The sequence below is a fragment of the Sturnira hondurensis genome, unplaced genomic scaffold, assembly GCF_014824575.4.
Source record: "Sturnira hondurensis isolate 20B ecotype Veracruz unplaced genomic scaffold, ASM1482457v3 Scaffold0019910, whole genome shotgun sequence".
In the NCBI taxonomy this organism is placed as follows: Eukaryota; Metazoa; Chordata; class Mammalia; order Chiroptera; family Phyllostomidae; genus Sturnira; species Sturnira hondurensis.
This window is the reverse complement of record NW_028092541.1, coordinates 1,161,944-1,185,562: the sequence shown is the minus strand read 5'-3', so window position 1 is coordinate 1,185,562 and position 23,619 is coordinate 1,161,944. Positions and strand designations below refer to the sequence as shown.

General features: G+C 37.2%; 1 protein-coding gene across 2 annotated transcripts in view; it reads right to left on the bottom strand.

Moving 5' to 3' along the window:
• The window catches only part of RASSF9 (Ras association domain family member 9), a 33,908-nt gene extending 10,289 nt beyond the window's left edge, over positions 1-23,619 (bottom strand). Inside the window, exons 1-2 of one of the 2 annotated variants that reach the window (XM_037028448.1) lie at positions 22,504-23,619; positions 17,532-17,582 (exon numbers count right to left, since the gene is read on the bottom strand). In XM_037028448.1, the coding sequence (XP_036884343.1) occupies positions 17,532-17,582; positions 22,504-22,550 (98 nt within the window). In that variant the 5' untranslated portion in view covers positions 22,551-23,619. The remainder of the gene's footprint in view (positions 1-17,531; positions 17,583-22,503) is intronic. The other variant, XM_037028449.1, reaches the window with a different exon arrangement.

The following is a 23,619-nucleotide window of genomic DNA, read 5'->3' as shown; positions in this document are numbered from 1 at the left end:
AAAGAACTGTGAAGGTTGGTGGGGGTGAGGAGTATCCAAGTTCTCCTTGCCCACCACTCAAAGATTTCTGTTTCCTTTAAATCACCATTACTTATTCTTTAAATTGAAGATTCTCTTCTTCTAAATCAATGATTCTCTACCAGGAATGATTTTGCCAGTAGGAGACATTTTACAAAGTGTGGAGACCATTTTCTTTCTCACATCTAATCTAGGGGTGCTACTAGAATCTAGTGGACACACACAGGCCAGAAACTTCAGCATCCTACCATGCGCAGACCAGGGTCCTCGCAGCAAAAAATTATTCAGCCTAAAATGTCAGTACTCATGCCACTGAGTAATGCTGTTCCAGATTTACAAACATACTTTCATTGTAGCTTCACCCTTTCCATTTTTTCCTACATTTTCTAGATAAACTAATGGTAAAATATATAAAAGCAAAATTTACAAAAAGAGAGACATTTCCAAATTCAAGGGGTCTAAAATAAATGATGGAAGGTGACGCTCTATCGAATGGAACATACATGGACCTTTTTTTCTCCTTTCACCTCTAACCAGTTTTATTCCTGTTGTTATTCACCCTACACGACTGGAATCCCACTGCAGATCCCAGAGCTGTTCCTAAGAAATACTGATATTTGCATTGAGATGCTACAGAAACAAACTCTATCTGGAGTAGGGTTAATTTTAGTTCAGGAAAAAAACTTACATTCACACACTAGTAAATCTCTATTCTTCACTAAGAAATAATATTTGAGCATCTGGTTGCCAAAGATGGGGAGTGAACTGTGGGGTAAAAAAAACATGCAGAAAGTATGACATGATGGTTATGGTCAAGGGCACCAGTGTGGTGCCAGGAACCCACAGGACTGGCCTGAGCAGAAAGGTTTTCACTGTATTTCTCTTTTCCGCCTTCTTTGCAGTCTATTTTGCCCTGAACAGAGGGAATGAAGACCAGATTAGCAATGGGGATTTCTAGGCACACAGAGTTTGGGTGAAGAGGAAGCCAAGATAATATCTGTAGTTTTTAAAGGGTGAAAGGGAAGTTCCCAGAGACAACTGGGAAATAGGATGAGAGAGAGAGAGAAAAAAAAACAAAAAACCCTGTGCTATCACCTAGTAAGTGTTGGAGGCATTGTAGGCAGGTAAGCTGCGCCTGGGTAAGTCAGAAACAGCCTTTAAAGATTCCTTAGCAGTAAAACCACACTGAATACTACATTATCTTGTTTTGGTTACTCAGAAGACAGTCTGCACTGTATCACTGTCCTGAAGTCAGTCTTACTCAAATGAATTGATATGGGAAATGCACATTTTTAAAAATCTTGTTATTTGTACTTTTGGATGGCTGACTAGAAAGCAAAGGCTGCTAATATTTTACATTTGTCAGTCTTCTGGTCAAGTTAAGATACTGCTAGATTTTTGGCATGCAGTTGAAAATAAATATAAATAAACAAAATAAAACTCTCTATTAAGTTTACCGTAGTAATCATTTTTTTGCATGCCGTTGAAAATAAGAAGCTTTGCAAACTTCTCATTCCATAGGGTAATGAGAATCGTGTCCCTCATATTTTCTTAACACATAATACAATTAATGTCATTCGAATTTTCATTTAATATCAAAACACATTTATATTCCTCAAAAGATACAAGTTACCCTAATATTACTATGCAATTCAAAGCCATAGCAAGGCTTAGCCATAATTAGTACAACATACAGTATTTGTTTATGTGTTCTGTGTTTTGAACATGTAATACAAAATAACAATACAAGGAAAAAACTGTTCCTGCAGAGAGATTCTGATCCAGCAGGAAGCAAATTAACCCCCCACAATAGACAAATTTTTAATGGAAAAGATGGATGACTGAGAAGTTATGAAAACCTTTTTTGTGCAGTCTTTTCTCAAAACCTCTTAAGCAAATAAGTTATGAAGTTTCACAGAGAATGATTTCCAGTGTATTTAAAACCCCAGTTTTTAGCTCATTACCTGCAGCCAGAATATCTTAACAATACAAGGTTTAGAAATGATGATTTGGAATGGGAACAATAAAAATGAATTTCATGTCAGTATATTTATCTCAGGCTCAAAGCTCACAGTACCTTGTAGAAATTCACTTTGCTTTAAATCAAAGCACATAATTCTTTAAAGAATAAAGATGAGCAAGAATAAAGAGCAAATTTACTATATTAAGTTCTGTCAAATGTTATAAACCAGTATTTATTTGAGTATGTAACAGGGCGCAACCAAGAGGGTCCCCCCAAAAAGGGATTTGGAATAGGGTCCAGAACTCAAGGTGTCCAGGAAATATTAGAAAGACATATAAGATGTCCTCACCTCTTAACTCTCCCCAACAGGTGTCATTTAGGGGAAGGGACAAAAGAAGTAGGGCCATTGAGAGATGTTTTGCATAGCAGTAGTTTCATAGCTAACCTATGGAATGGTCATTTAACATATCTGTAACTTTTAACTGGTTTCATAGATATGTTAAATAGCTGTGGTCATGCTTTGAGCCAGGAAGAAGGGAGTGACTTCTACCAGGATGTAACTGGGGGCTGGTCCCCTGAGTTACAGCGCCTGCGTGAAAGCTTGGAGTTGATTGGCTCCACACCATGGGGCCACACCTGCCTGGACTCACTCACTATGGTGGCCCAGTAAGGCTGGGGGAATAGGAGAGTCCTGGCAGGTGTAACCAATTGTAGGAGGAGTCGGAAATGGGGCTGCAGAGGAGGACTGGTGCTGGGATTTAAAGGCAGATGGGGTAGCCATTGGGGAGGGAGTTATACAGTTTGGGGCAGAGTGAGGACCCTCTCTTGCCCAAGTGAGAGAGAGCCACGCGGTTTTGGCAGAGTTCGGACCTCCTCTTGGCCATGTGAGGAGGAGTACCATGTGGCTTTGCCAGAGTGGGGATCTCTGCAGCTGGGGATAAAGAGAACCATGCACTTTCAGCCAGATTGGGGACTCCCACAGGCATGTGAGAGAGAAGAATCATGTGGTTTTGGCCAGAGTGCAGACCCCTGCAGCTCTGGTAGAAGAGGCCCACGTGGCTTTGGGGTGCTCCATTTGGCCTCGTGGCCTGGGAAGCAGGAGAGGCTTTGCCTGGAAAATGGGTACAAAGAATTCTTGTCAGTGGGTCGTGAGAAGGTGACACATGCCTTTGGATTAATTGGAGATCCTGCCTGGGCAGCGACAGAGCTCATGGTGCCAGCGGCCTGAAACACAGACATGTGCTTCTTTTCCTGAGATTCGGCACCCTCAATTAGTGCAGGGGGAGAAGGAAGCACTGCAGGTATCCTAAAGGACTTTGAGATATTAATGGGAACATTGGGTCACTACTTTAAGTCTGTATAGCTTTAAATAAACCTTTCTTTTCCTTTTCACAAATCTCTGGCATTGAGAGATGTCTTTCCTCCAACAGTGGACAGACGAATGAGCACAGTAGGTATTAGTATACTGCCCTTGGGAGGGGGCCCTGTTTTCTGTAACAGTTTTTGGCATCCCTGGGTGGGCCAAATATTGCCCCCGCCTTGGATCTCTGTTCTGTAACAAGCATACAAACCCGCTATACCAATTTCAAAATTTAAAATGCTGAGGATGCTGTAAATAATCAGTTTGGATGCTAAAGGTTTAAATTATATGTCTCAGCTATTTTCAGACTGAAAGATCATATTTGAAGTCGCTCTTACTTCAAGATTATACTTCAAAATTTATTAGCATGTTTTCCCTGTAATCAAGATTATCACAGTATAAATATAATTGGTTTAGCTAATAAATTACTTAACTTCACCATTATTATGTTAAAAATTATATTTTGTATAATACAATTGGGTGGCTTTATAATAAGGAAAAAGTGATGATCCAAACACAAACAGATATTTAGAGACAAAATTGGTAAAAATAAAAGCTTGAACATATAATTAGAAACAAAACAAAGTCCTAGGTAAATCAATTGAATCCACTCTTATTTATTTACCCACTAAATAAATGGTTCATTTTGTATTATGGTATATAAATTTTTACAACTTGCTTTATTTGTCAATGGAACTATAGTTTTAGCAAATGGGAACAAGTGCTGAGGAGAAAATGATATAGAAGATAAGATGGTCTTTATGTTCAAGAATTTGTGATACAGCTAGGAGGAGAAAGTATGTCTAGTGAGAAAGAGAGTTGAAAATTTCAAGACTGTGCTCAACATTATTGAAATAATACTATACTCTGTACAAATGTGCTATAAAATTTCAAAAAATAAAAAGAATAAAAATTATGTAATATTTAATAAATAATAAAAAGACATAGACAGTCTCTATATCTCCAAGTCATCCTCAGTTCTCGTAACCCTCTGTGGAATATCAGATTAAGTTAAAGAACCTCAAGAGATTTAATTTGGGACAGGATGCTGACTTGGATCTTGTCAGTAAGGACAGCCCTTTGAAATTGCGACAACATGATAATGTGTGGGCCTGGGAGTTAAGGAACAGGTATATAAGAAACAACAAAGTGACTGGGGAGAAGATGGGTTTGTGTGAAAGCATACATCAGATAATAAATGTTTATTGAATGTTTAGTACGTATCAGGCATTGTTATACATATTAACTCATTTATTTTTCATCAGAACCCTATCAGATAAGCCGTAATATCAAATTCATTTTACGGGTTAGGAAACTGAGGGACAAAAGATTAAGGACTTGTTCAATACTACTTTCAGTGGAAAGTGGGGAAAAACAAGAATATCAAAAAATAATAATACTTTGGATAAATAAGAATTGAATGGAATCATTTATGAATTCTCTATTAAGTTTACTGTAATAATCAACATATTTCATTGTTTTGTCTCTGAAAATGAGAAAGCAAATCAGAGTCAGATATATGAACAGGATTTTATAACATCATGAGAAAAAATATACAAGCAAACAGATTATCACCTACTTCAATACACTGTCAATGCACACAACATCAACTATCAATGCAATATTCAATAACTGATGTTTTTAGAAATCTGAAGGCTTGCCATTACACAGACTCTTAATTCTTTTACCTGGTTAAGCAGCAACTATAAAATTGACTTGCAGTTATTTTGTAGATGCTTGAATAAAATATTAAATTGCCCATTCAATTCATATTTTTAAAAGATTTTTAAAATTGGTTTAAACAAAGTCTCTAGGACATAAAGTTTTCTCATATCTAGGTCTGCTGCCTATTTTTATATAGCCCATCAACTCAGAGTAGTTTTCACATTTTAATACTTCTAAAATATCAAAAGAATAATTATTTTTAAAACATGAAAATTATATGATTCAAATTTCATTGTTGTGGGGGCAACTTTGCCTGCAAAGTCCCCCATCCTCCATGGATGAAAGTAAAACTATCAAGACATGATCTGCTTGGGGAGGAAATGTGGCCGATCCCTCAAAGGAGAAGGGCCAAGAGCCCCTTCCTCAAGGGGCTTTTACTGGGTTCGTTTGCACAAGAATACAGGCAAGGATCAAACTATAGATAGCACTCAAAGAACTATGAAGGCTTATTCTCAGTCAGGGTGAGATAGCTAAAGAGCCATAAAACTTTGAGGAACAAACTTCTTGCTTGGACTCTTATCATTTAAATGAGAGCATTCTAAACAAAGCAGGTTTCACAGGATTCTCCATATTCTTTCTTATGCCTGATCATCGCAGATCCCGCTCTAGCCCACAAAGGGCTGTACCACCTTCCCTATCATAGGTTTTTAGGCTTAAGTGGATTAGAGCCAGGAAGAGCTTCTCCCAGATGGAAATGGGGACTCAGGCTATGTCAGAATAGCCAGGGGGAGGAGGGTCCATCACTCCCTCTTTGTTGCAGCCCCCCCTGAGTCCGTCCATGATGGCCTCCCAAGAGATCATGTTTGGCTTAGGCTAACTGACCAAGCACTGGGGGAAGGGGACAAGCTTTGTCTCCTTAGTGGCTTGCATTCCGGAGGTTGCCCATTCAGCCTTAGTCATGGAGGGCAGTTACAACTCCTAAAACCAGGCAGAGTGGTTCCCAACACATTGTCCATAAAGTTTTATTGAAACACAAGCATACTCATCATTTACACATATTCTACAACTGTTTTCACAATGCAATAACAAAACTTAGTGGCTAAGAGAGAGAGCTTATGGCTAATAACCCCTAAAATATGTATCCGACCCTTTATCAGAAAAAAAAGTTTTCTGACTCCTGGGTAAACAAGGTGAAAAAGGTTTTCACTGTGGATTCTTAGAGCATTTAATGTGCTAATGTTACATGGTAATACCCCAGGAAAAGGAAAATAAAGCTAGTATATAGTATTTCCTAAACTTACTTGACTTTGTTGGTATGGCATCCCACAAAATTCATGATTTACAAGAAACATTTGCAATGCACAGATTTAGCAATTTTCTTTACTATATCAAATGCAATGTCATTATTCACACAAGCCACCACTATTTAATAAAAAATTACAATATTATCTCTTTTATGTAACCAAATAATGATTACACAGAACTCCATAAAAGATGCTGATGTACAGAAAACATTCTAAGTTTTGAAAGAATAGATATTGAATAACAACCTATGAGAGAGTTACAGGTCTTTTTTAAGTTTTAGAGAATTGTTCACAAATGTAATTTTTTGTCTAAAGCACAGTGTGTTCCCCATTCTTTCAGCCTGTAAAAGTTACATTGACCTTTTCTATCAATTTTAAGTGTGCTTGGGCTATTTTCTGTACTGTGGAAAACTGATGGCATTTGGAATGAAGCAAATATGTTTAATGAGATTCAGGGCACAATAGCCCTAAATATGGCACCTTGGTATATTGAATACATTTAGCATACAGAATCGAGAAAATGAGAGAAGGAGGAGGCTCACTCAGACTTTCTACCTGCGCCTATCTCGTGAAACAGGTCATGACACTTTTATGTGAGAGGTGCCCTCTCTATACCTGGAGGAAGGAGCACAATTATCTCTGAAGACAAAAGAACAGAAGAATCCAACAAAGGAGACTTTCTAAGTTTCCTGCAGTTTACTGCACTTCCTTCGTGTTATTTGACTTATTGTACTTCTTCACCATTGTCCACTCTTCATCCAACCTAGCATAAAAATTCACAAGTTTAACCGTTTTTTGCTCTTTGTTTTCTTAGAAAGGCCCCCAGGCTTGCAAAACTTGCAATAAATGTATATCCTCTTTTCCTGTTAATTTGTGTCAGTTTAACTTTCAGACCTACCAGGGACAACAAAAGGGTGGAGGAAGTTCCCCCCCTCCGCACTATACATAAAATAGAAAAGACAATGTTAAATGACAGTTTCAATTGTATTTCTTTGAAGTGTGTGTGTGTGCATGCATGTATGAGCACGTGCATGCATGTATGAGCACGTGCACACAGACACACACACAGCAAAGTTTAAGCAAGTTACAATTAATAAAGCAAGCAAATAGTGAGGCAGGGCTGGACCACAAGCTCACTCTGGTTATTTTCCTCACAGTGTGGCAAGTGGCTTCTGAAATAACATTTTGATATTTGGGGGGACCGCAGAGCTACAGCCCCTGGAAGAGAAAATCACACAACCTCTGAGCCAGAAATAATACATCTTTCTTAGGGCACTAAGAAAATATGAATCACTGTTTTGATGAAAAGTAATGCTATTAAACAGCTTTCACTAAACACAAATCATTAACACTTTATTGTAGATGTGTGGATAAAAAAAAGCTGTGATCCATTTACATAATGGAATACTACTCAGCTATGAAAAAGGGATTCTTACATCATGGATGGACCTGGAGAGTATTATGCTAAATGAAATAAGCAAATCATAGAAAAATGAATACCATATGACCTCACTTATAAGTGGAATCTAATGAACAAAATAAACTAACAATGAATTAGAAACAGACTCATAGACAACAGAGAACAGACTGACATCTGTCAGAGGGGGTGGAGATTGGAGGGCTGGGTGAAAAAGGAGAAGGGGTTAAGCAGAGAAAAAACTCAGACACAGCCAACAATATGGGGGTTACTAGAGGGAAACAGGGGTGGGGCAAGGTAGAAGAGGGAAAAGGGGGAATACATGGTGACAGGAGGAGACTTGACTTGGGGTGGTGAACACACAATATAATATAGAGATGATGTATAGAATTGTACGCCTGAAACCTATCGAATTTTATTAGCCAAGATCACGCCAATAAATTCAATTAAAAATAGTTTTCAAATTGGAGTCCTTCAGAAAATCAAATGTTCTATGAAAAATCGTAACAGTCAAAAATGAATTAAAATTACCCTGAAAATAAAAATTTCACATATATGTGTATATACACACACACATATAACAATCACTATTACATACTCTAGTAGTGCCATCTTAATTTTCTAGGAAGTAATAACATGTGCCAGTCATGGAGGATAAGAAAAACCCTAGACATCCCATAATTATAGAAAAGCCATGATAATAATTCTCATTAACAGAGAAAAGGGGAAGGGATGTATAAAGAATGTGTATTGGAGACTAGTGAGGTTAAGTAAACAAAGCTCATAGTTCAGATTCCGGAAATTGATTATAATCAAAATGCAAATATTTAACCTGTAGTATTTGCCTGATGAAATGCTGAGAAAATATACAATCTCATTGGAAATTCTAGTGCTTATTTTCCAGTGTTACCTGTGCCTGGCAAATAGCCTAAGTTTCCTTATTGATTTGTACTTTGTCAAGAAATATTTCAAACAACAAAGCATAAGCATATTTACTAAAGGAAAGTTACCTTGGCTGAATATTTAGTTTAATGATAGATGTAGTTATGTCAATGTTTGGCATCTGTGTTCCTGTTGGCAGCTAAGTCCCTAGCTGGTTCTGCTTTCTCACTGAAAGATATTTCCTAATGATGGTAATTTTTGACTTGTATCTGCCTGCAGCAACTTAATATTCCCTCTCTAAATGTATCCTGAGATATGTCGGCATATTTGAATGGCACTAGAAATATGTAAGAATTTGAATTATCCCATTGGATAGCTGAAAGTACAAGATGAACTCCTTTGTGCCCGATCTCCACTTTCTGAACAATCTTTGTAGCAAACTGTAATAATGGGAGAGCTCCAATTGGGAACTTATCTGAAATAATTAGCTCTTCACTTTAGTCATAGATAAATTACCCAAAGGCAACAATAAATTAATAATTTGTAAGAACAAAATATACCAGTGCCTGCCCTGTCATTTTGTTAAGAAAAAGGAGATACTGAAACCATGATCGATAAGGGAAAAACACTGTTTATTTGTGTCAAGTGTATCTTCTATCCGTTTACTTTTCCAACATTTTAAACTCTTTAATATTCTCTGAATTTCACAGCCTCCACCTGTGAAGAAATTTGCTTTATCTTTTATGTCTGTTAACCTCTTTTTATCTTCTGCATTTTCCTCTGGTTCTTCATACTAACCTGACACTTTGTAACAACTAGCATTTGACCACATATTCAACTCATCCCTTCGTCACAAACCCAAATAGCAATCCACAGCCACTTTCTCTAGTTTGTCACTTTTACAGGAACAACAGCACACCATCATAAGATGACCTATACCCTCATCCACCCCCAACAGACAGAATTCTTCTTAGGTTTATCAGAGAACTCCTAACTGCCAAATCCAACAGCCATTTTCAGCACTGAGCTGACCTGACCTGTCGGTAACGCTACGCATTGTGACCTTTCTCTCCCATCCCTGCAGCAATCAATTGCTGGATTTCTTGAGTTCAGTCTCCTGTTCCTTCACCTTTCTAGCTTCTGTGTCTCCGTCCCTGAATGAGTCTTGCTTCCTCTGCACACTCAGTAGATGTAGGAGTCATGCAGGAGTAGACACAGATTCTTTGTAGCTGAACGGAGGCTGTTGTTTGATGAAAAAGCCTGAGGTGAAAGACCGGGTGACGAGAGAGACCCAGCCATCTCACTTGTCCCATCTGCACCTCATCCTCAGCCAATCCTCTCCTCATGAGAGCACCCGGGAGAAACCAGCAGAAGAACCACCCCAGTTTACCCCCCAAATCCTCACAAATAATAAAATTTGGTTTTCAACTACTGATTATTAGGATATTTTATTATGCAGTAAGTGGTAACTGATATAATTGGCATCCCCTGGGTTTTCATGACTCATTTCTTGTTTCGCTATACACATTTTATGAGTGACTGTAATATCACCCCCAACTTTATCAACCAATTATATAATAGTTCCCAAATCCAAATTACTTTGCACTTGAACTCTAGTCCCTTATTCCCAACTTCCTTTTTTGCATGTTTACTTGATATTTATGTTTGTATAGTCCAAGACACTTCAGTTTCGACCCATCAAAACTAACCCATCATCTACTCCTCTCATTCCCCAAACTTTTCTGTTTCCTGATTGCCCATCTTACTGAACATGACCATGGCGCCCCCGTCCTGTCTTTCAAGCTTGTAAACTCGGAGTCATCTGATTCTTTTCTCTCTCTCCCTCATCCCGTTATATTATTCTTCCCTCCAAATTTTAAAATATGTATCCTCATTTCTATCACCATTACAATTTAGATAGCTTTCCCTTTTACAACAGATTTCTGTAGTCAGATACTAAAATTATATTATCAACTCTTGCCCACTCACATGTGTGCTCCATGATATTGGCAGACTGCCCTTTTAAACTTCAGTCTGCATGTGTACCCTCCTTGATTAAAATCCTTACATGGTTTCCAAGTCCTTTATTTTAATCACTTAACCTTTCCTTCTTCTCCATCTGACCCCCTCCCCACTCTCTCTGTCTCACCCCCTTCCTCCCTACCCCCAGTCTGTCTCTTCCCCCTTATCCTAAGATTCCTTTCATGATGTGATGACTCCAATTCATAGCCAAGTACTCTTTAAGATGCATATTCATCCAATGATTCCTAACTTTCTGCTGGCCTCTGACAGGTCTAATATGAGGGCAACCTGATTGTCACATATACCTTGGATTGACTATATTGTCATATTTTTGTTTTCACTCTGGGCTTTTCTACAACCTGTTTCCTTGGCCTGAAACACACTTCCTCCTTCTTCTCCATCGGACTAACTCTTACTCATCTTCAAATATCGCTTCCTCTAGGAAAACTTCCTTACCTTCTCTAAATAACACAAATTCTACCACGCCAGATAGAAACAGATTTCCATTGTTGATGTGTTTACAGAACCCAGTGACATTCTGTAATGGAAATTCTACATCTATCTTTTTATAGTTTTTTAGTCAGGTCCTGGACTGAGTCTTTCATCTTTGATGTCTACGTGCCTAACATCAATATTAAATGTTTCTTTCATTTTTGGAATAGTGGTGGGCTGGAAGCTTGGGAGATGGGATTGTAAATGGGAGATAAATGAAGGAAATTTCTTAATCAATCAGGGCCTAGTAGTCACAACAGTTCCACCACATTTTTTGGTAAATAAAGTTTTATTGGAGTATAGTCATGCCCATTTAATTATGCATGGCCTACAGGTGTTTTCACACTATATTGACAGAGCTAAGTATTTGAGAAAATAATATTATGGCTGGAAAACCTGAGATATTTATTATGTGTCTGTTTACACATAAAAAATGCCAACTTCTGACCTAGATGATTTATCTGCACCAAAAACCTAAGTTTTAATTTATTTAAATACTAAAACATTCTTCGAACTCCAGTACCTACACAATGATTCTCAGTCTGATTCTCTAAGGGATACAAAGATAATAACAACATGGTCTTTAAACAGAAGAAATGAACAACCCCATGGAAGTGATGACCGTGGTTAGAAGTCATTGCAGCCAAAGGCAATGGTTAAAGGATCACTAAAGTGATGGCTGCTAAATGTTTCATGGAAACAGGGTGGTTTAATATAGGATTAGTCAGCCTGAGGGCCCTGACTGGGAAACAATGTGTTTTGCCTTTAAAGCCCCATTGCAGGTGCAAGATGTCCCACGCTAATCAGCCTCATATGGATGTTGGAGGTATCAAGTAGGTTGGTTGAAAAGCTGCTTTTGCTGTCCCATCACAGGTGCAGCATGTCCAAACACCAGGTGTTTGGAGGTGGACTATTTGGAAACATTCAAATGGCACCTTGAATTTTTTTACTCATCACCCTGATGTTCTTCCCTCTCCAAGTTATTCTTGCCATTATTTTCTATTCTTTATGGTGACACACTCTATTCCCAGTTACTCAGGCCTAAAACCGTGGTTATCATTGACCCCTTTTTTCATCCTGATATTTTCTACTGCTCCTTGTTAACTCAGTTTTGAAATCCTCTAAATTCTGCCTCTGTCCTGACTCCTAAAAGTAACTGCTACCTGAAATTTTTTGTTTCAAATTGTTTCATTTATTGTTTGCCTGTCTAGGACAGCACTGTACATTCAATGAGTAGTGACCTTGACTCTCTTTCTCACTGTTTTATGCCCAGTGCACATAAATACGTATTTACTGTTGAACATATGTATTTCGTTAGCTTTCAAATGTCTGCCTTGTTTCCTAATTATTTAAGTATGTCTGTGTGTCTCCTAATCAGCAAGCTCTTTAAAAGTATGCTTCATATCTACTTTGTCTTTAATTTTTTAAATGCCCCCCCCAACGTGTGGGGTTCATTTACTAATATTTCTGGATTTTTAAGAATCATTGAATAGCCTTCATGTCGAGTCACAGCATGCTAAATATATACAAGTAGATGCCAAATCTGACAGCCTGGGATAGCTTGTGAATGTTTTGTTTTTAGGTGTTGAGGTAGATAAGAAAGCGATACAACAGAATGCCTGACTTCATAAAGCATTACACACCACAAGCTGCCATTTTACTTAATCCTCTGAACTGTGATTATAGCAAGTTCTCCTAACAAAACAGCAGAGCCACTAAAAATAATCAATATTCTTAAAAAGTAATTTAGTCTGTCTCATGTCTATTATTAATAGTCCTAGGGAGAAATTCTCTGACTTTTAGCACTAGAGGAGATGAGCAGGCAGCCCCGAAACCACAGCTAATGCTGTGTGGTCCGCTGCTGTGAGTGCCTGCCCACGCTGCCAGAAAAGGACTCTCCAAGGCTCCCTATAGCTGTGGAAGTGCTTTTTCTAAATGTGTGAAACTTTTCTTCATGTGAGGTTATAGTTATTTTATGTCTACCCAGTAGAAACAGCTGTGTTTTTCAATAGCATGCTTCAGACCATCCAGGTAAAATTAGGGTCCTATGTGCAGAGCTAAAATTAGGTATCTTCAGACCCTGCTAGGAAAGACTGTGGTTTCCCCAGATGAATGCCCCGCTACTAGATTGTAAGTACCCTCAGTTATCCATACTGCAGAAAATTCCAGAAGGATTCAAAAAGGTCAGAGTAAATGAGGAGCATTAGAATAAATAAAGGCACTTGAGGAGACGAAATGTCTTAGTCACTGGCTGAGAACAAGCATATGTACACTTTGCCGTATACTGATTAGCTCAGACATAAAACTCCTACCAGTTATACAACAGAGTCAATGAGCATGAAAATCTGCTGATGTTAAACCACTATATGCATTAATGGGATTAAAACTCAAAAGGTAAACAAAGTAGTAGAATAACCCAATCCTATGAATTGATAATCTGACCAATCCAACATGATAATTAGAATGAGTAGCAGTTAACTACAATTGACTACAAGTCTAATACTGTTATAAACACATCTTTAACATTTTCCTCTGCACTTCCTCAGTTGTAAAACGTTGTTTTCTAACAATCTAACCAAGATTATAAATTGTCATCAAACAGACCACATTTCTGCCTGCTTCCAAATTCTTCTCTTTTGATTATCCTATCTGAGTCAGTCCTATTAGCTTTGTGTGATTCAAGCCCATGCTACATCCTTTTCTATAACTTATTGTGTCTTGTCCAAGCCTGTCATCTAACTGTAGGAGTTTAATAAGTGCTAATTATAATGATGCTCCTTTTATTTTCCTTAACCTTCATTTATTTCTCTCTTATAAACTTGGAGTCGATCAAAAACATTAATTGAGCACCTAGTGTACAGAGAAAAAGCCTTCCTCCACTCCAAAATATTATACTTTCATTTTCTTAATTGTATTATAAAGATTGTGCTTTTATCTACCCTTTCAAAGATAGCTTCCCATGAAAGAATGATTTAAAAATAAGTTCATGCATGAGATATTTAACTATAATGTAGTTTTCTCAATTAGGAGTTTAATCTCTTAGGAATGGAGTTGTGTCTTTGCATGTCTGGGACAATACAAAATCCAAGAGTTTACCATTCCTAAAGAAGTAAGTTAACAATTCATAAAATTTACACACTTGCTTAGCAGATATTAAACACTCAGTTATTCTTAGATATTATAACTTACAAACTCATCATATCTAATTATCAGTAGAAATACACACATTGACCTTTGCTACCTTTTTCATGGTGGAGGGTATGGGGCAACACATTATATTTTAGGTAAAATGAAATCACACACACACAAATTCCTCTTAGAATTCTTTTTTCTAAAGTTATCCTGAAAAGATAAACAAAGAGAGAACAACCCTAATCTGCAGAAGGTATTTTAGAATTATAGAAGCTCAGACATGAAAAAGACTTTAAATATTTGAAAAAGACTAACCTTATTAAAGAAAAGGCTCACCTATTTAAAATATGTATCTCTTCCTATTATCAAAACTCCACAGACACACATAGGGAATTTTCCCTAAAATCATGCTCTGCTACGCTATGCAAAATCATTCATGGTCTCGCCATTTGGCTCAAAAAAAGTGCAAGCACGAAACTAATCTAAAAGACTTCAGAAGTCATATATTTCATCAAGATCCAAGATGGTCTGCATATTTATGCACTCATTTATCGACTCATTTTTTATTTTATTCACTAATTTATAATCTACTTTTTTATAGATACAGGGGGGAAAGAGATGAGTGATCGATACAGAAGTTTTAGTAAGTCAAGGTTGAGATTTTTAAACCCCAAATATCACATCCCATTTAAGTATTAAAAACTTAGATATACTTTATAGCATTTTTAATCTGACAGGGCTGAACAAAGAGTGAATATTTTGAGATTTCATTACATCCCAGCATTGTGTCATTCATATGGCATATTTAAAAGTATGGATTTAAATTTTTGTCTTTGCCACTTACTTGTTGCAGTCCTCTGTGTCTGTAAAATAGGGACGATAACAGAACCTTCTTCAAAGCATTATTTTAAGCATTGTGTAAATTATTTAAAGCAGGCTTGGCACACAGTGTTATAAATAGTGTGAGCACAGTGGATCCACCCTGGAGCTAATGAAACGGAAGCACAAGGGCTGCCTTATTTGCATGGCCACCTTCCAAAACCCCAGAATGACCTTAGCAATACTTTTATTCATAATTGTGTATTCTTTTCCTTCAAAAACCTCCCCTCTAATGATCAAACTTGGCTTTGACTTTGCATGTTGTTGTTGTTGCTGTATTAGAAAGGTTAAGTATTTGCTCTGGGGCATACAACTAGTAATGGCAGATCTGAGATATGACCTAAGGTCTATGTGAATAAAGAGCTGTAATTCTTAAGCAAGATATTTTTTTGCCTATTTCTAACATTTTTCTTTCTGCCTCATAACTGTAGTTATGCAAAGAGCATAAATCCTTCTTTCATGTGAGAAAACAAATGTTCCACTATCCTATTTCCTGATTCTCTCGAGAGAGGGAGGAAATGCTCACATTCAGCGGTGGTGTACACAGTAGCCATACACCATAGTCTGCCAAACCTCACTTATACATACTTGGTTGTCTAGGGAGCATGAAGTTCAGGAAGAGTATCTCTATTGAAGAATGAGTTACCTTGGTTTGTTTTCTACCTGAAGTCAGGTAGTCTTTTATAGCATCTATTTGTTAGATATGTCCCTTCACCATGTGACAAGAAGGAGGAGTTGAGCTAGGATCAGGAATAAAAAGAGGTTGACTTTGAATTTCTGGATTCATTCTTTAGGTTACTCATGCAACAGAAACACTGGTCTATTACTGTGAACCAAGTAGTGTATGGGAATCAACTCTCTTGGTAAAGCACATGATAAATCAACTTATTGAACTATATAAATATTTATTGAGCACCTACTCACAGATGACCCAGAAAGGAATAAAATAGATAAAGTCCCTGCTCTCACTAAGACTAGGTATACTCAATAAAAACTTTTATAACTATCTTAAGTTACTCTATTTATAAAAAACAGAGGGCTTCCTAGACCTTTGTTTTCTTGATCAGCATATCTAATTCTCATTGATTATTATTATTATTATTGAAATATCTTGTCAGGGCTAAGTATCTTCCCAAAGCTCTATTTAATGCACATAAAGTACTAACTTTACCCTTGGGTAACCATTCACATCAGTAATTTCATTATAACCAACCAATATGCAAACTTTCTCTAGAAAGTTTCCAGAAACTGAAACAGGTTCCAGAAAATGAAATGAAAATTTACTTCATAAAGTAAATTATCAATTCTTAAAGAATCAATGTTTTATGTGTGTGTATTTAACCAAAGGAATGTCTTTAAATCTCTTAAGCAAATTTACATTAAAAAACATGATAACACCTGGCTGGTATAGCTCAAAGGATTGAGCACGGGCTGCGAATCAAAGAGTCCCAGGTTCAATTCCCCCTCACGGTACATGCCTGGGTTGTAGGCCAGGTCCTCAGTAGGAAGCCATGTGAGAGGCAACCACACATTGATATTTCTCTCCCTCTCTTTCTCCTTTCCTTCCCTTCTCTCTTAAAACAAACAAACAGGTGGGATTGCAGACTGGTAAAACCACTATGGAAAGCAGTATGGAATTTGCTAAGAAAACTAAAAATGGACGTGCCTTTTGACCCAGCAATTCCACTGCTAGGAGTATATCCCAAGAGCCCTGAAACACCAATCCAAAAGAACCTATGCACCCCGATGTTCATAGCAGCACAATTTACAATAGCCAAGAGCTGGAAGCAACCTAAATGCCCATCGGTCGATGACTGGATCAAAAAACTATGGTACATTTACACAATGGAATCCTATGCTGCAGAAAGGAAGAAGGAGCTCCTACCCTTTGCAACATCATGGATGGAGCTGGAAAGCATTATGCTGAGCGAAATAAGCCAGGCAGTGAAAGACAAATACCATATGATCTCACCTTTAACAGGAATCTAAACAACAAAACAAACAAGCAAGCAAAATGTAACCAAAGACACTGAAATACAGAACGAGCTGACAGGGTCCAGAGGGTAGAGGGGAGAGAAGCACAGAGTAAAAGGGGATGGACTCACATGAATAAGTATGAAGGACACATGGACAGTAACTAAGATGGGGGGCAGAGATGGGAGGGGGGTGGGGAGCACGGTGGGGTGCAGGGCTGGGAATACAAGAAAGAAAACTGTACTTGAATAAAAGGTAAATAAATAAATTAAAAACAAACAAACAAACAAACAAAAACATTAGAACACAGAAGTACACTGAATTTCTTTGCACGGACATGGTGTAGATATGTTGCCTTGCTTTAGAAAACCCATGTGCTAAAGACAAAGAGATTTGTTTTCAGGAACTGGTACCCACACATACCTGAAAGAGGTAAACTCGTACCCCCACTTCAACTTTCTTCCACTTTCAGAACTAAAATTAAAAGAGCCACATTTTTGTGAATTACTTAACACTATTATCAAATCTCCTAGAAATACATACCAATCAGAACTTACATAAATAAAATTGTTAACCAGCTACAAACTTTTTAAAACTTATTTTCAGAAAAATCTATTTAAGAACTTTATACCTTGACATTTCAAGAATTAGTACAGAGCACAATAATACACCTCATGTAGTAGATTCTAAGTTGGCTGTAGTTGTTTGAGTAACAATTCAAGATTTAACCTAGAGCTCAATTTCACCACCGCTACTGCTCTCGGGCTATTTTTGCCAGGAATGGAGCATTCCAGTCATTGTTCTTAACAAGCTCTCTGCTGCCAACTAGTAGCTACTTAAATTACCAGGTATCATTAGGGGAGATCTCTTTCAGGAACTCCTGGGAACTAAGAAGATGTACATACTCAAATATCTGAAATTCTAACTCCAGTTTGGGGATCATTTAAAATACTTAATAAAGGTTAGACAAAAACACTACATAATAATTTCCCATTTTGCAGAATTCATGAATTACTATCCTTCTAATTATTAAGAAAAAATATCCATCCTGCCAGCAAAACTTAAATCTTCTAACCAGAAACTTAATTGTTCCTTCTGATGAAGCATTCGCGGTATGATGCATTTATAAGAGAAATTTAAAGCGCCTGTTTTTTTTTAAACTTGGCTAGATATGCTTTAATTGCTTCAAAAGCAAATTTTAATACACATTTTATGTATTAATCATAAACGACAGAGCTGAATTTTTATTTCTGATATATTTATTATAAATATATTTTAGCAAATTTTAATCTGAAGTTATTAGGACAGAGTTTCCTATCATCTGGGATAGACCCATGTCCATAGCTATGAGAAAAGACAACGGACAGTCAAGAGCAGACTGAGCAGCACTTGATAATAATTATGAAGGCCACACTAACTGCATTACATCCCACCATAATTATTGTGAATTTTCCTTTCTCTTACAAATCGCCTAAATGAACTATTCTATTCTAAATTTTCAACAAATGTATAAGATGCTGCTTCACTATGACAATTTTCTGTTTCTAGCAAGGTTTGGTAAAAAGTTCAACCAATTCTCTGCCCTCAAATTTCATTAATTAAAACCCCAAGGAATCATGACTCACAAGCAAGGATCCCTAAAAGCTTTACAGTGACATTCTACCTTTCTGAACTTTAACAACAGTGCTGATTGCTATTCAGTAGCACCGGTTTTTGAAACAACCATTATCTTGAAAGCAGAAGGAACATAAAGATCACAAATAAAACCTATGTGAATATTTGAATATGTTAATAATCTAAATCCAATTATTGAATGTTCATATGAATGCTAAGTGAAGTTAGTCTTCATTATTTGCTTCTTAGGCTTTTATATGAAAACCAATATATATCTAGTGACTTTTAGAAAACATTTTTCAGAACTTTGACTAGTTTATTGAAAAGGAAATATCAAGACTCTCCAATAATTTTATTCTTCATGTTGAACAAAAAGCTGCATAAGATCTTTCAAAAGCTCTTGTGAAAACTACTCTTCCTATTAAATATGACTACACTTAGAAAATAAATATCAATTATGATTGTAAACATAAAGAATTTTAGATTGGCTTCATTTCTTTTATTTCTAAGTATCTTAGAAATAAAAGTCATAAAAGGTTTGCATGCTCACATGCAATCATTTTGTGACCATACTCTCAAATTTCCTGAAGATTGTTTCCCAGATTTTTGAATTAAATAATTTCTTAAACTTGGAAGAGATAATCTGATAAGGTAGAATAAGCTTAGTGTCCAAGCTCATATAATTATTTTTCTATCTCCCTAGGTTTTGAATTATATCAAATGCCAACTAAACCTCTATAAAACATTCCCTTTTATATAATACCAGCTGACATCAGATGATGACTAGAAAATAAAATAATTATTATATTTTGGTTTGAGTACAAATGATAATTCCAGCTTACAAAATTATATAAACAACTCTATCACAGGTCCGTGGTGGGTCAGGCACTGTTCTAGGCAGGAAAACACAAGGGTGACTAGACATAAATGCCCCGCCCTCTCCGGAAATCCCAGCTTGCATCTTTGCAAAGTTTTTATGCCACATAAAGTTTCATTTGTGTCTTGTCTGTCTGTAAAACTCTCAGATATCTATGTATAATGAGAATATTTACAGACCTATCTCAGGTAGTTCAATCTTGAATGATTAAATATCACTCTAAGAGAGGAGAGAATGAAGAGGATGAATAGGATGCTGAGAAGTTCAATAAGCAAACTTTCTCAATTTTTTATGATTTCAAATTCTTAATATTCTTTCTAGTAATTTGCATTTTCCCTGATGACAAGGATGCAATTATGTTCAAGTGGTTCTTTTAGTTTCATGGATTATATATCAAGAGGTATGCAAATATATTACTCAAATTCTTCCTTTACATTCTACAAGGCATTTTATACAATGTTTCAGGAATGAATTTACTGTTATCAGAAAAGTGTTTTATTATCAATCACATTTTCTATGAAAGGATAGAAACTTGTCATTTAAGAAAAGATATTTGTTTTTTCCATGTCCTAGTAGGATTATGTAACTCATTATAGAATCAAATATGGTAAAAGAAATAGATAAACTTAATCATGTAACTAAGTTTTACCTGTAACTAAGGTAAAATCATGTAACTAAGTTTGTAACTTAGTTATGTAACTAAGTTACATGTAACTTAGTCATGTAACTAAGTTTCTACCTTCTCAAAAGTGGAAACTTTTGAGAAGGTAGAAAATAAAATAGAAGAAAACAAAAATATCTCATTAATAGCAATACTTAATCTGAAAAAAACAATAGACCCAAATTATATTTCAATAAACCGCATGGCCTATTTACTGCTTAATTTGAAATACAACATATGTACAACATAGTTGTATGTACTTGACTACCCCTGTGGTTTACATTTTTCTAAAGGGTTACAAAATACAAATCTGGAAATAGAATGCACTCAATTATAAGAGGAACTTGATATCCTGTTACCACTTTTGCCAAAACAGGTTCAAAATAAAGCATCATCTTTGGGAGCACCATCCCATTTTCTCAGAGAAACTTGAAATACTATGAAATTCCTCACTTTTTATTGTTGTTTATTTCCACTTTTTTCATAATTTTGCATAAAAAAGTCGCATACTTACCTACTTCCTTGAGCAAAAACTAGTTTTATGGGCAGAGTCGATGAGACGCTGCGGCGGCAAAACTGAGGTAATGACAGTGGAAATGTACTCCCCCGAGGGAAACTCACAGCAGTGCATGCAGAGCTTTAGGGCACTGTTATCTGCCATACCAGTGACAGAATTCTTAAATTTATAACAATAAAAAACAAACCAAAAAAAAAAAATGAACACATGCGCATGCGCACAACGATCCCAAACTACAGGGGAAGTATTCAAAAAGATCCGTATGCTAGAAATACAACTTGTCTTATAAAACCATGAACTTTCCCAAAGTAATTTTAATGTCTTTTGGTAGCACTTAAATAAATATGCTCAAATAATGCTACTGAATAATTATTTTTAAAGTAGTAAGGATTTCCTGTGGACAAGGGGAGTATTGTGGAATTTTTTAATGTACTAAAATACAAACCTACTTTTGAGACTCATCACTAACATATTTTTGATAATACCCAAGTACATATTTGTATTTTACCATATAGTTTTATCAATTACCAGAAATACCATATTTGTGGTGTAAGTTATTAGCAAATAAAATGGATTTAATTTTTTGGAAGTATTAATCACTGCTGTTTTAGTTTCTTAAGCAAACTTAGTCAACTAGATCATAAATACATTGGCAATGAGTTAGAAACAGAATGTTTCAAGAAGACATTCTGTACAACTTAAACTGGAAATTTACTTTAAAGTTGTGTCACTCTACATTCCTACATAGACACTTTGATTGTATCATTTTCTAGCATCTAATTGTATGCTTTTAAATTTACACTAAGTAAATTACAAGTACAAACAGACATGATTGAGAGACGATTTGTGGAAAAGCCCTTATGCCAAAATAAATATATTTAAAAAGTAAAGCCCGTGCGTAAAGTTATTCTCACTTTTTTTGGCACAGAAATATAACATTCGAGATGTTAATAAAACATTTATTAGGACTGAAACACATTATTGGCACACAAAGCATCTGTGTGTGTGAAAGAGTGAGACAGAGAGAGGCAGAGAAACAGAGAGATTTACTTAGACTATGAACATCGAAGGCTTGAAAGAGCAAAAGAAATAAAATCAAATTACAATATTAATAAGGATTAAGGAGGACAGCTGTTTGAATCATCCTTTGGCCCTTAAAATCACCTAAAGTTTGCAAAGATTTTGAAAGATTCAGCTCATGAAAAGTTTCTGCACTGGGCATTTTCACTTCAGGCACTGTTCAGGTTTCAGGATTGCCCTCCTTTAGAGGAGCCAAAGCATTGTTTCAGGATTCTATCAGCCTCTGTGTTTTTCCTTCTAATTAATGGTTAACGAATTTTACTTATATCTTCATAAAAAATTTAACTCATCCTATAACACACTAAAATTTTGTCTGAAGCAAAATGAGATTTGCCAGCCCACTACTCTCAAATATGCCAGGCAACACAAAGAGATTTGGGAGATGCTGGCTGTGGAACAATGGCCAAAGAGGGACAAGTGAATTAAAATAATGATTATCTTCCGCGATCCTTGCCCTGGCCACTGCAGTCATTGTTAGGGAAACAATATCCTCACCAGTTAAGTATAAATACAAGACCTAACTCCCTAGGCCTTTGTCCCCTAAGAACAATTTTCATCAAAATCTAACTGAAAACAACAACAACAACAACACACACACACACACACTTTTACACAAACTCGCGAGCACACACACGCTGGACTTTACCTGTTTTTATGCCGAGTCTTTAGTAAGTTTCTTCCAAAGGGAGCCATGGTCCAACAGACAGTTGAACAGAAAGGATCTTATCTCAAAAGTTATCTGAGGGTGGGGGGTGGGGGGTGGGGGTATCTGGATTTCTGGGGTGAAGGGAGGAGGATTGGGAGCCTCCTCAGACGTTCCTGGCTTTCAGCTCATTCGTAACCGGCTAAGAGGGTTGCTGGAAGTTGTGCAACTGCTTAGCTGGGAACTGCGAGATTGTTGTGGCTGCTGCACCTTTGGAGACCTGCCCAGCTTCAGCCTCGAAGAAGGCTTTTGAAGGCAGGAAAAGAAAAAAGAGAGGAAGGGAGGGGGACTCTATTGTGTTCTGTACTTATTTGCAGACTTGCTAAACTTCAAGGACTGCCAACCCCACAGGCAGGGTAATACCCACGGAATGGCAATTCCACCCCATTTGGAAAACCCCCTCCCTTCCTTCCACACCCAGCCACACAAGGTGAACTGAACATACATAAAAGAATTAAAAGTAAATAACCCACCTCCCAGCAGCTTCAGTCTGTGAAAAGTAATCTGATCGTGGCAAGCGGGAGCGAGGGCCTAGAACACTACCTATGGATTCGATACAAAAATCCCCCGCCCGGGTGTCAGTGCTGGAAAATATGCGGAGGAGGAGCGAAGCGGGAGAATCCAGGTGGTGGCAGACCACTGGGGAATCTGAGTCCCTGACTTCATGATCCTAAAAGTTTCCCTCAAGCCCACTGCTACACACTCTTTTTGGTTCACCTTCCAAGCAAAAGGCTCCAGATCACAGTTTTGGCCTAGGAAGCAGCCGGGGGTTGGGGGTCCGACTTCCGAGGCGTTTACACCAGCCTCTAAGTCCTCTTGGGCATTTACTGGGCCTTTGGGGGCGTGGAAGTTTGAAGGAAGAGTCAACAGTTTGCTCCCACCCCTAACTGAAGTAACTAGTAAAGTAGCAGTAGCGCCTGGAGGATCTCACGGAACTCGAAGTGTGCAAGGGAAGTCAAGGGGCAGGCATCACCGGTCCCGAGCGAGCTCCGTCCTACTACCCGGGTGGCAGGGGCAGAGCTGGGCAAGGGGAGGCGAGTGCGGGCGGCTAGCTGGGCA